The sequence below is a fragment of the Schistocerca cancellata genome, chromosome 7 (assembly GCF_023864275.1).
Source record: "Schistocerca cancellata isolate TAMUIC-IGC-003103 chromosome 7, iqSchCanc2.1, whole genome shotgun sequence".
NCBI lineage: Eukaryota > Metazoa > Arthropoda > Insecta > Orthoptera > Acrididae > Schistocerca > Schistocerca cancellata.
In genome coordinates this window covers 215,542,399-215,556,525 of record NC_064632.1, presented here as the reverse complement: position 1 = coordinate 215,556,525, position 14,127 = coordinate 215,542,399, and the positions used below count along the sequence as shown (strand labels likewise).

The following is a 14,127-nucleotide window of genomic DNA, read 5'->3' as shown; positions in this document are numbered from 1 at the left end:
ATTTTTGGCAACTGTACTGCAGTTTGTTATGAAGAGTAGCGCCGTTATCAAGATGACTCTGCCGACACTGGCCTACTATATACTATGACTTAAATATGTGCTACAGTGCTAAGCTGATTTCGTGTGTATCTTTTGACGATCTCTATGGCTTCATTACATTAGGACATGTTTTAAAATAGGTACGCCTCGTCACATTTTAAGCGCGTGTTTTCCAGAAGTCTGTCAGTATTGTCTTTCCGTTGTGGCCTATTTGTTGGTCTAAGGTGTAGACCAGTAGCTTGTGTTTTTACCCAAGTTTTTCCTGCAGACCTGAAGCTGGTGACCTCCGACCGAAACCGGTAGCCTAAGGATCTAATAATTTTTGTGTTCATAGAAGGAAATAAAATATTTCCTTCTTTCAAACCCTTCTGGCCATACAGCGGAGTCTCGTTTCACAGTGATCCCTTCCTTCTCCCTCCGGGACGAAAATTGACAGAACAGAGAAATAAAGACTTCTCTTCTTCTTTTAGTGTTGAACCCTGAGGTTGACTGTGCGACGCTAAATGACGTTGCGCTGAGACGAGATGTTGTTCCTGTTTGCAGGCGTGGGCGGGCTGCGCGACGTGTCGGTGAACATCCCGCTGGCGGTGGCTCCCGGGGACACGGTCAAGCTCACCTGCCTGTACGACCTGGAGGGCGACCCCCTGTACACCGTCAAGTGGTACAAGGGCCGCCAGGAGTTCTTCCGATACGTGCCAAAGGAGCTGCCGCACACCCGCGTCTTCCCGCTGCCCGGCGTCAACGTCGATGTGAGTAGCGCGTTCCGCCTCGCTCCTATTCTCTTGCAGGTGTGATGGGGCGCTGACGCGACGGAGCAGTCTTCATCATGTCGCGCCTAACACGTGTGGCTCATTCAGAGCCTCGCTCATTTCCGTACCAACTGATTGTAGGCTGTACAGGTTCTCAACGTACAGGTCCTTCAGTTTCCTACCGCGTAAGGAGATACTTCTGAACTGGTCGGAGCTGGGTCCAAATCATGCATATATCATTCGATAACTTCCACGCTGTGCTTAATATTTATTTAATATCTGATTAGTGTTTTTGTTACAAATAAAACTCCTTCAGCTGTACTTAATATTTTACATTCATTTGGCTACTGGTTTCGACGTTGCGTCAACGCCATCTTCGGTTCCGTACACTTTGATGAAATCAATTGTGTGTGGCTCAGTACTAGAAGTCTGCGGTGAGACCAACACGTGTGATGTGGAGCACGTGTTGGTATCACCGCGGATTTCAAGTACTTAGCCACACACAACTGATTTCATCAAAGTGTACGGGCCTGAAGATGGCGTTGACGCAACGTCGAAACTTGTAGCCAAATAAATATAAAATCTTGAGTACAGCTGGAGGAGTTTCATTTTTAACAAAAATTATACCAGCTGTGTACCACCTTCATCCAGTTTAACTATGGATGTACGATGATCTGATTAGGGTCATCAGGCCGTCTCTTACATCGGACCAGGATTTCACAAATACAGTACCTTTTTTTACATCATACCTACTAAGAAATAACCATTTTAATATGACAAATAATGTTAAATAATTTGAGTGTCTGTATTGACACGGTGAGTAAAAAAATATTTTCTATGTAATGATCAAGTTAATACTGGCATTACTCGTACTGTTTCTGCTGCTGTCACTAATAGTGATAATAATAATACGACATCCAAAATGAAATTTATGGGAAAACTTTCAAAACCATTCGAGAAAAAAACTGAGGTTAGACAAGGTGATGGGTTATCGCCTTTGTTGATCAATGTAGTTCTAGATACAGTCATGGAAGAATGTGAAAAGAAACTTGAAGAAGAAAATTGCCTGAAAGTAATTTCGTTAGGAACCAAAAACAACAACCTACGAATTCCCTACTTAGCCTTTGCAGACGACGTCACAATAATGGCAGATTCTTGTGAGATGGCTATGAAACAGACAGAAACTCTGAAAGAATGCGCAGAGAGAGTCGGCCTGCACATATCGTTTGAAAAGACAGTGTTTACAACAACAAATTTTGAAATTTTCGAATTACAAACCAAATATGCATAAATTACCAGAGTATCACACTTTAAATATCTATGAGAAATTATCTCTGAAAAATATACACAACAAGAAAGCATACAAAAAATTCCTAAACTTTTAGGATTAGTGCAAAACCTCTATAATAAAAAATACTAAACTTTAAATGCCAAAATTCGACATTACAAAACAGTAATTAAACCATGATCGTTATATGCCAGCGAAGCCTTGGTGCTTAACAGGAAAACTGATACAGAAAATACACTCCTGGAAATGGAAAAAAGAACACATTGACACCGGTGTGTCAGACCCACCATACTTGCTCCGGACACTGCGAGAGGGCTGTACAAGCAATGATCACACGCACGGCACAGCGGACACACCAGGAACCGCGGTGTTGGCCGTCGAATGGCGCTAGCTGCGCAGCATTTGTGCACCGCCGCCGACAGTGTCAGCCAGTTTGCCGTGGCATACGGAGCTCCATCGCAGTCTTTAACACTGGTAGCATGCCGCGACAGCGTGGACGTGAACCGTATGTGCAGTTGACGGACTTTGAGCGAGGGCGTATAGTGGGCATGCGGGAGGCCGGGTGGACGTACCGCCGAATTGCTCAACACGTGGGGCGTGAGGTCTCCACAGTACATCGATGTTGTCGCCAGTGGTCGGCGGAAGGTGCACGTGCCCGTCGACCTGGGACCGGACCGCAGGGACGCACGGATGCACGCCAAGACCGTAGGATCCTACGCAGTGCCGTAGGGGACCGCACTGCCACTTCCCAGCAAATTAGGGACACTGTTGCTCCTGGGGTATCGGCGAGGACCATTCGCAACCGTCTCCATGAAGCTGGGCTACGGTCCCGCACACCGTTAGGCCGTCTTCCGCTCACGCCCCAACATCGTGCAGCCCGCCTCCAGTGGTGTCGCGACAGGCGTGAATGGAGGGACGAATGGAGACGTGTCGTCTTCAGCGATGAGAGTCGCTTCTGCCTTGGTGCCAATGATGGTCGTATGCGTGTTTGGCGCCGTGCAGGTGAGCGCCACAATCAGGACTGCATACGACCGAGGCACACAGGGCCAACACCCGGCATCATGGTGTGGGAAGCGATCTCCTACACTGGCCGTACACCACTGGTGATCGTCGAGGGGACACTGAATAGTGCACGGTACATCCAAACCGTCATCGAACCCATCGTTCTACCATTCCTAGACCGGCAAGGGAACTTGCTGTTCCAACAGGACAATGCACGTCCGCATGTATCCCGTGCCACCCAACGTGCTCTAGAAGGTGTAAGTCAACTACCCTGGCCAGCAAGATCTCCGGATCTGTCCCCCATTGAGCATGTTTGGACTGGATGAAGCGTCGTCTCACGCGGTCTGCACGTCCAGCACGAACGCTGGTCCAACTGAGGCGCCAGGTGGAAATGGCATGGCAAACCGTTCCACAGGGCTACATCCAGCATCTCTACGATCGTCTCCATGGGAGAATAGCAGCCTGCATTGCTGCGAAAGGTGGATATGCACTGTACTAGTGCCGCCATTGTGCATGCTCTGTTGCCTGTGTCTATGTGCCTGTGGTTCTGTCAGTGTGATCATGTGATGTATCTGACCCCAGGAATGTGTCAATAAAGTTTCCCCTTCCTGGGACAATGAATTCACGGTGTTCTTATTTCAATTTCCAGGAGTGTATAAAGAAAGAAAACCAAAAATAATTAGGAAAATTTTGGGACCAAGATGGACCGAAAATGGATATCAGGGTGTTACAAAAAGGTACGGCCAAACTTTCAGGAAACATTCCTCACACACAAAGAAAGAAAATATGTTATGTGGACATGTGTCCGGAAACGCTTACTTTCCATGTTAGAGCTCATTTTATCACTTCTCTTCAAATCACATTAATCATGGAATGGAAACACAGCAACAGAACGTACCAGCGTGATTTCAAACACATTGTTACAGGAAATGTTCAAAATGTCCTCCGTTAGCGAGGATACATGCATCCACCCTCCGTCGCATGGAATCCCTGATGCGCTGATGCAGCCCTGGAGAACGGTGTATTGTATCACAGCCGTCCACAACACGAGCACGAAGAGTCTCTACATTTGGTACCGGGGTTGCGTAGACAAGAGCTTTCAAATGCCCCCATAAATGAAAGTCAAGAGGGTTGAGGTCAGGAGAGCGTGGAGGCCATGGAATTCGTCCGCCTCTACCAATCCATCGGTCACCGAATCTGTTGTTGAGAAGCGTACGAACACTTCGACTGAAATGTGCAGGAGCTCCATCGTGCATGAACCACATGTTGTGTCGTACTTGTAGTGGCACATGTTCTAGCAGCACAGATAGAGTATCCCGTACGAAATCATGACATCGTGCTCCATTGAGCGTAGATGGAAGAACATACTGACGAAACTAAAATGAGCTCTAACATGGAAATTAAGCGTTTCCGGACACATGTCCGCATAACATCTTTTCTTTATTTGTGTGTGAGGAATGTTTCCTGAAAGTTTGGCCGTACCTTTTGTAACACCGTGTATACTCCAGAAAACGACCGAAATTGAGGAATATTCTAATATAGAGACAGTCATAGGGAAATGACGCCTCAGCTTCTATGGCCACATAATGAGACTAACAAAAAGAATAGTAAAATACGTATATTCCCTCGCTAATGGAGGAGAGTGGATCCAAAATGCTAAAAAATCTCGGAATTAGCCAAAATCATCAAAGGAGAAGCAGACGTAACGAACAATTTTAGAATAAAAGTAGAAAAATTGGAGGTTAAACCAGAGACAAATCCCCGAAGAACCGAAACAAAATCGAGCGAAACTGGTGGGAAAAGAAAAAGAAAAAGAAGAACAAGAAGAACGGAAAGTGAACGATCTTTACTTAGCGTCTCCCACTCTAGGAGTTTTGCGACTAATAATAATAATAATAATAATAATAATAATAATAATAATGGCAATAATAACAATAATGACATACAATGAAATACTGGAACAGTACCATTATAACAGATAAAACAACACCACATAACAAACCTGACATCATACTCACCAATAAAAAGAAGAAATTAACACAACTAAACGAAATATCCATACCCAATACAACAAATATACAGAAGAAAACAGGAGAAAAAATTGAAAAATACATCCAACTGGCTGAGGAAGTCAAGGACATGTGGCATCAGGATAAAGTTGACATTATACCGATTATACTATCAACTACAGGAGTCATACCACACAATATCCACCAGTACATCAATGCAATACAGCTACATCCAAACGTATATATACAACTACAGAAATCCGTAATTATTGATACGTGTTCAATAACCCGAAAGTTCCTAAATAAATTGTAACATATACCGTACAGTTAAAAGGAAGTCACACTTGATGAAGGTCCGCGTCACTTTCCATTTTTAACCAGACCTAAGGTCTGAGAAAAATAGAAATAATAGTAATGACAATAATAACAGTATAAGGCATAAAAAGAATTTGTTTTCTGATATAAGCAAGTTCTGCGGAAAGGAACTTTAAAGAGACTGCATCAGCTATGTGTACAGGGATATTACGAAGACCTGGTTGGGAAGAAGGATGTAGAAGGGTACCGAGTGCGTGCAGGAACAATGGCATTTATTACTGTTGCTGTAGTATATATGGCATTAACCGTCTTCTGGAGATGTTATTCAGTCCTCTAATGTAATGCGGGAGATATTCCGAGAGTCAGGATTCTACTACTAAGAATGACTTAGAGGAGTGGTTGAACGATGGAGTGGGACATAAAGTATTTTGTTCTGAATGGTACAGGTGTTTATGCCACGTTGTTCAGACAATAACATTGAGGTCGAGGACAAATATTGGGGATAGTGTACATTGATAAGTGTAAGCTGATAATGAAGTAGAGAAGACAAAGGGTATGGAAATATCTGCGCTTGTCTGCACGCAGTTGGGATAGCCGTGCGTATTATGGTGAAATATAATAAAAAATTCGAACATCATATATGTAATGAACACTGGTGTTCATAATCAGTTCCACGCACAGTGAGTTTTCGGGATAAATTTGTTGTAATCAAGCATAAGTGTTTGTACAATTTTCTTTTTCGGGCAGAGAGGGAAGAGAATTTACATTTTTGCAGGGCACGGCGTGATACTGTTGTCTTCTAGCACATCGGAGCTACGTGCTAAGTCCAATTTAGATTTCCATCTGTTATTACTCCTAGACTCTTTCCTGAAGGGGAGAGGTTGATATTAGTCAGTTATTTGTAAGATTGATTGGTTAGATGTATCTTTGATTTTGAAATACTAGTAAAATTATGAAAATCGAGCAACACGCATTTGAATAATTTAGAACACAAGCGACCTCACCTCACTTGGGGGTCTATAAAACCTTCTGTCAATGTTTCAGTGATGTAACGATACATTGTCCTGACGAACATACAGTTCACAAGAATTGTGCAAAGTGTAGGTTCTCTTGGTGTTAGCTTGTGAGGAACACAATGTCGTCGTATGTAATAGGCAAATCTAGAATACCTCCATCAAGTGCCTGAACGGTAAGCTACCTGGAATTGGGATGTGTCGGTTCGTATATATTGTCGTATGGGTCGCCTTTTCAAGAATGCTTTTCTGTAAATATGTGGTGTGGTATAATAGACCATCAGCTTCTAGTGAGGGTCGTTGCCTATCAATATATGTAGATACAGAAGGCGTTTCAAGAATGATAAATACTGTATTTTAGGAGATGGCAGTAGAGACTAATTCGAATAAAACATTCCGTCATTCACAACATGTGTCCAGTTTTTATTGAGTACATATATACTTTTGGGTACAGAGATAAGTTTTCATTTCATTTTTCATTTGTTGGGACCCCAGTTACTGTGGGGTTACTTAACGATTTTTTTTGTTGAGGTTGTTGCAGAACGCTGGCCCACAGTGGAAAAGGGTGGAGCAATTGACTGGGTAGAGGCAATATTAACACTTTAAGCATTTGCATTGTAACCCAACAACAATACTCAATAAAATTATCCAAAACACAACAAACGCTTCAAATGAAAGAACTAAAGGAACCAATATTACAAGAAAAAGAAAGAAGTTACAACCATACAAATATTGATAGTAAAATTTAAAGTTTTACATCTTAAATCTTTAAATTATTGTTTTTCCTCAGAAACTGCAAATACCATAATCTTACTCAAACCAGTAATCAGCTGCATGGTTTCCACCCTTATTCACAGTGCAGACTAAGCATAACCGCATCAACTACCATAACTTTAAAATTATGTACACATATACAAGTGGATATACATAATTTGTTTTGGAATTATAGAAGACTCAGTAGTAACGAAATTTTCTTGATATTCACTATCAATGTCTTCGATACAGTTAGATATACCACATTACCTCCCTTTTAGTAACGTATTGTTGTGTCACTCCGGGTGTTCCATCGCACGCCTTTCTTTACGATGTGCTCCAACCGTCTAGCTCTGTCCACACAATTACAAGACAGTGTCAGCTTTTATACCTGATTCAGTTAAGTATCAGAGGGCCACACATAACAATAATTTTTAAAAGACAAACAGCTTCGAATAAGCGGCTTTTGGCAACTTGCTTAATAAACAACTAGACGAAAATGAGCATCGTCTAATTCCGCAAATAGGGACAACCTCCACTTTATGAATTTCTTTAGCACCGCACTCAGACAACCATTTAGTCCAAAAATCAAATGCTGCACAACCCGAAGAAAAAAGGGCTTTAAGCAAAAGGTTGAGCAGTGTGATACCGAGGCACTATAAGTTAATGTTGGATAAAGATGATGAGCCTATAATACGAGGTGCATTCAAGTTCTAAGGCCTCCGAATTTTTCCAAAATAAACTACTCACCCGAAATAGATGAATTTGGCTTTACTTCTCGACGTAATCGCCCTGCAGACGTACACATTTTTCACAATGCTGACGCCATGATTCCATGGCAGCGGCGAAGGCTTCTTTAGGAGTCTGTTTCGACCACTGGAAAATCGCTGAGGCAATAGCAGCACGGCTGGTGAATGTGCGGCCACGGAGAGTGTCTTTCATTGTTGGAAAAAGCCAAAAGTCACTACGAGCCAGGTCAGGTGAGTAGGGAGCATGAGGAATCACTTCAAAGTTTTTATCACGAAGAAACTGTTGCGTAACGATAGCTCGATGTGCGGGTGCGTTGTCTTGGTGAAACAGCACACGCGCAGCGCTTCCCGGACGTTTTTGTTGCAGTGCAGGAAGGAATTGGTTTTTCAAAACATTTTCGTAGGATGCACCTGTTACCGTAGCGCCCTTTGGAACGCAATGGGTAAGGATTACGCCGTCGCTGCCCCAGAACATGGACACCATCATTTTTTCAGCACTGGCGGTTACCCGAAATTTTTTTGGTGGCGGTGAATCTGTGTGCTTCCATTGAGCTGGCTGGCGCTTTGTTTCTGGATTGAAAAATGGCATCCACGTCTCATCCATTGTCACAACCGACGAAAAGAAAGTCCCATTCATGCTGTCGTTGCGCGTCAACATTGCTTGGCAACGTGCCACACGGGCTGCCATGTGGTCGTCCGTCAGCATTCGTGGCACCCACCTGGATTACACTTTTCGCATTTTCAGGTCGTCATGCAGGATTGTGTGCACAGAACCCACAGAAATGCCAACTCTGGAGGCTATCTGTTCAACAGTCAATCGGCGATCCCCCAAAACCATTCTCTCCACTTTCTCGATCATGTCGTCAGACCTGCTTGTGCGAGCCCGAGGTTGTTTCGGTTTGTTGTCACACGATGTTCTGCCTTCATTAAACTGTCGCACCCACGAACGCACTTTCGACACATCCATAATTCCATCATCAAATGTCTCCTTCAACTGTCGATGAATTTCAGTTGGTTTCATACCACGCAAATTCAGAAAACGAATGATTGCACGCTGTTCAAGTAAGGAAAACGTCGCCATTTTAAGTATTTAAAACAGTTCTCAGTCTTGCCGCTGGCGGTAAAGTTCCATCTTCCGTACGGTGCTGCCATCTCTGGTACGTATTGACAATGAACGCGGCCTCATTTTAAAACAATGCGCATGTTTCTATCTCTTTGGAGTCCGGAGAAAAATAATCGGAGGCCTTAGAACTTGAATGCACCTCGTATTGACGAATGAAAGTATCTTTTGCAGATTTTGCATTAACACAGCGGCTGCATTAACATTTCACGAACCTGGCCACTTGAGACTCGTTACATGCACCACTGTCTGCTTTGAGTCACCGTGCCTCTTATTTCCGCCGTGCACGAAGCGGCGCACTCGCTCGGAGCCGCGCTTTCCTCACACGGACAGGTTGCTGCCGTGTCCCCCGTGCATCTGTCTTCTGCGTCTGTCTTCTCCCTTCACCGCCAGCGATCTATCCCTTCTCGAAGCCTATACATTCCACAGATAATCGTCCTCAGAGGAATTTTACATACAAAGGCAGGGCAGTCTGGTCAACCTTGATCGGCTAGTGTCAGCTAAATCATCGTGCCGTACACGGCACAAAGTTCAAGCTGTGATATTGTGTTCGAATTTACATAACTGAATTTTTCAGCTGTGACTGTGATTCGTTGGTCGGTTCTACTGTGTTATTTAAGAATGTGGTACATATTTATAAATGCTGTTTATTTCTCCAAGGGGTTTTTGTTCCGGTTTTGTCATGAAAACACTGTTGCTGCTTGTTAGGAATGCAATAGACGATTCCCAAAGCACTTTAATATACCACTATTATTAGTTAGTTAATGAAAATTTTTCTTTATTTATTCATTATTATAAATAAATATTCTTTATGGGTGCTTTTATTTTAAATGGTTCAAATGGCTCTGAGCACTATGGGACTTAACATCTGAGGTCATCAGTCCCCTAGAACTTCGAACTACTTAAACCTAACTAACCTAAGGACATCACACACATCCATGCCCGAGGCAGGATTCGAACCTGCGACTGTAGCGATCACGCCGTTCCTGACTGAAGCGCCTAGAACCGCTCGGCCACCTCGTCCGGCGCTTTTATTTTAAATATTGGTTTAGTTATTGGTTTTAGTTGGTTTAGCTTAGTTCCTTATTTTCTTTTATCTTTACTGTCCTGAAAACCTGGAAAATATAACGATTTCGTTTTAAATACCACAGGAGAGCAAGAGGTGTATTCCACAGCAGCGATCTCGTGGAAATTCCTCGTCGTTATCTGCTCCATCTGAAACCTCTGAAACCTTTACTCGCTACGCAGATCGTACGGCACAAGTGTGTGCTATGGTGTTTGTTGAGTCTGGGTGATAGGTCCAACAAATTAGCAAGCGCTGTTGTTCCACACTTCACCTCCGAGCGATCTCGTAATATCTGTATCGTGATAATTAACTAATTTCGGTATGGAGATATACACACCTAAACACGTGATGTTAGTTATTGGATTTTATTTTGGGCAAAAGCAGTTTGAACATTTACTGTATACCATAATGGCGTCTCACAACAATACAATCTCCCTCCTCCTCTCACACGTCCGACCTATTTTCTTTCCAAGGAGCCCTAACACAAAATCTTTGATTCGGTAAAAGGCAGAGATTCGTTCGTAGCACGGAACGTCAGATTCTTGCAGTCGGTATATTCCTAGTAGTAGACAATCAGTTGATTGGGTCTGCTGTGTTACAGCATCGTCTTATAGAGCCTCTTTATATAGAGTTTCCAGTATTACTCAGAGAGGTTCCCTTGGGTGCAAAGATGAGTATCTTCTTATGCATGACGGCACCCCTATAAATTCCAGTCCTTACGTGACACACTATCCAAACCTAGCATCCCCCCCCCCCCCCCCCAAGATGGATCGGCAGCAATGTTCACGATTCTTCGTCACCAACTTCTTCGGACCTTTAGCGCTTTAGATTTCTGCCAGTGAAGATGACCGAAACGTTAAGTGTACAAAGAAAAAATTAACACAAGAACTGATAGGATTACGAGTAGTCCTCTCCTGTATAAGATCACCAAGGCGATCTACGAATAGCTACACGTTGTCTTAGTAAGAAAATTCGATAGTACACTGAAGCCCTGATTGTAATTTATAAAAACGAACTTTTATGTTATTCATTTGCCTTGTCTTAACTACTTCTGCGAGTGTTTGTTGGGGTTATGTTCTAAAACCTACAGCTTGGTAAACATTAAAATTTGGACGCTTGTTATGTGTATTAGTCTCTTTTCACTACTACTTTCTTTTTACTTCTTTTTACTACTACTACTCCTCAAACGCACTTTACATCTAAAGCGTCCCTTTTCCTGCACTCCTGATAACATTTTTCTCTTTTGCCATGCGGTGTGGTCGTTGCGTATGCACTTTGTACAGGGCCCGTGGATACGAATGGAAGTGAATGTATGCATATAACCGCACCCTGTGACACGCACACCACTTGCACGTCCACCGCGTGATCCACACCGGTTCAGAACATAGTGCGGGCTGTGTCAGTGTGAGTGGAGCAGTGCAAAGGGAACGATGGTCCTCACAGCGCCACAGTCCCATGCAACGCTTAGCAGAAAATAGCATCAGACAGGATCTGTTTTGAACAAGTCAAATACCGTTCCAAAAACTGCCCGCACACCAGAAGATGTGGCTGCAGTTCACAAGAAAAGGCTTCAGAGTCCTTGCAAATCAACCCGACGCCTGTCGCAAGAGACCAGCATATCACGTCGATCATGCAGATGAATGTTCATCTGGGGCTGCACTGCCATCCCTACCGAGTGTCTGTTGTTCATGCATCAAATCAAGCAGATGCTCCTCGGTGCCTCCAATTTTGTGAGTAGGTCTTCACCGAGGTAACAGTGAATGGCTTGGACTTGGATCTGTTCCTTATGTCTGATGAAGCATGGTTTCACCTGAGTGGTTACGTCAGTTCACAGAAACACAGGTTCTGGGCAACGGAGAATCAGCGTAACTTCCACGAAGCACCACTGCACAATAAGAAGGTTGAGGTTTGGTATGCAGTACCTCCAGTATTATTACCCCATCTTCTTTCATCCCACAGCAACTTCGGCGAGTTACATTTCCAACGTTTTCGGCAACATTATCGGAGGGAAAAAAGACCTACAGTTACTTCCAAGAGGATCGACCAACTGCTCATGCAACCCACTGAACCTTGAAGCATATGTACACAATGTTCATGCCTGACACATTTTTTAGCAGATGTCAGTCAGACCGCGGGCTTAGCTAGAAACTCAGTTCACCTGATTTGACAGTCTGTGTGGAGCCCTCAAGTGTAAGCTGTATCGCAACAGCGCTCATAGTCTTCAAGAACTGCAGCAGAAATTTTCCGAAAAACTGAATCATTTCCAGCAGTCCAGCTTCGATACGCCTTCAGCAACATGCTGATCAGGGTCCAAACTATAGAGGACTAGGGCATGTGCCAGTAACTGCCATCAACCTGCCGCGCAAGCAAGAAACCACACCCATTGCAGTCATCGACGCTCAACGTGTACAATTGAGACAGAGCTCTCATACAGCTCATGGAAAGGAGGCATTGTGTGCTGAATAAGAACGTCCTTTTCGATTAGACAGTTCAGCAAATTCTAGGGAATCTCCAATGATAATATACAATTCTGTGTTGCCCATTCGAATTAGTGTGACTACCTGTCAAAAGCCTGAATGACTATCTTCCGCAGCGCAGACCGCTGCGTGCCGTGCAATGAGACATTTGATGAGATTCTGGAAGGTACCGACCGGAATGACTCTAGTGGCCAGCTGTGCTACGTTTCTCGTTTGAGAAGCATTGATGCAAACAAGCTGGTCGAGCTGGTCACGAGGATTAAATTCGGGGAGTTTAACGGCCAGGGTAGTACGGTAAACTCATCCTGTTGCACTTTGAACCAAGGACGTAAACTGTGGGCTATGCATGTTACATTGCGCTGCTGGTAGATACCGTCGTTCCGAGGAAAAACAAACTGCATGTAGAGGTGAACATGGTCCCTAAGGGTAGATCCATTCTTGTATTGATCCATTGTGCTCCGGATACATCCCCCACAATATATTGCTCCATTTTCTGCCCTGGACCCTTCCGAAGAGAAACTAACTGCATGTAAAGGTGAACATGGTCCCTAAGGATAGATCCATTCTTGTGTTGATCCATTGAGCTCCGAAATCATTTCCCACAACATATTGCTCCATCTTCTGGCCTGGACGCTTTCGAAGATTGGATTGTTTTTGGGTGTCTAGTGTCAGACGTTTCTCGCCGTACAGGCCAGTGACTACATATTCAATGGAGCATAAAACGTGTTTCACGTGAAAAGTCCACCTGTCGTCACTCAGTAATCGCCCATTCGCAGTACTTGAGTGCAAATTGCAGCCTTCCTCCCCGACGACCAGCAGTCAGAATGGGTGCAAGAACCAGGCGCCTGTTGCCGATGCCCACACGCAGCAACATTCCCTGGGAGATCCTTGAGGAGACACTATTGGTAGCCCCTTGGTTCATGTGGGCGGTCAGTTGCTAAATAGTTGCACGTCTATTCGTCCGTTCACCGCTGTAATTTACGGCCCGTGGAGCAACACAGTTGCCTCGTAGCCAGTTTTGGAGAGCGCCATTCTGCCAAGCACGGTGAGCCTTAACCACGGCGGCACGTAAAATTTTACAGACTTAGCCGTTTTGGAAATGTTTTCCGCTCTTGGTGCGAAAGCCAATGATCGAGACCGTTTGGACGTCAGATAACTCTCTCCGTTTCCACATTAAGATGTCGGCTGTATTGCTTGCGCATGCTCCCGTGACACATTATATACTCTCCATTGCTAGTGTTGGCACTTGCCATTTATGAGTGGCTGTAGCACTTCGATGTCGAACATAGGCGGTGGTCACATTAATGTTTTTTTCTTTCGACAATCTGTAAAAATGATTCCTCGTTGAACATGGGCTGAATGACGCCACTGGCATAGTAAATATGTGCTACAACGTATTTTCGATAGATTTAAGATCGAACATGCACTTTAATCAATGCGAAGAAAAACACAGCTGAATCTTCAAAGGAAGAAAAAGGAGCGTGAAAACATGTAAATGACTTCGGAAATGTACCAGGCATTTCTATGCCTCCTCGTCGAGGGTGTAT

General features: G+C 44.0%; 1 protein-coding gene across 1 annotated transcript in view; it reads left to right on the top strand.

Moving 5' to 3' along the window:
• Positions 1-563: 563 nt before the first annotated feature.
• LOC126092705 (uncharacterized) overlaps positions 564-14,127 on the top strand; it is a 710,832-nt gene continuing 697,268 nt past the window's right edge. Inside the window, exon 1 of the mRNA XM_049908427.1 lies at positions 564-788. Coding sequence (XP_049764384.1) covers positions 564-788 — 225 coding nt within the window. The remainder of the gene's footprint in view (positions 789-14,127) is intronic.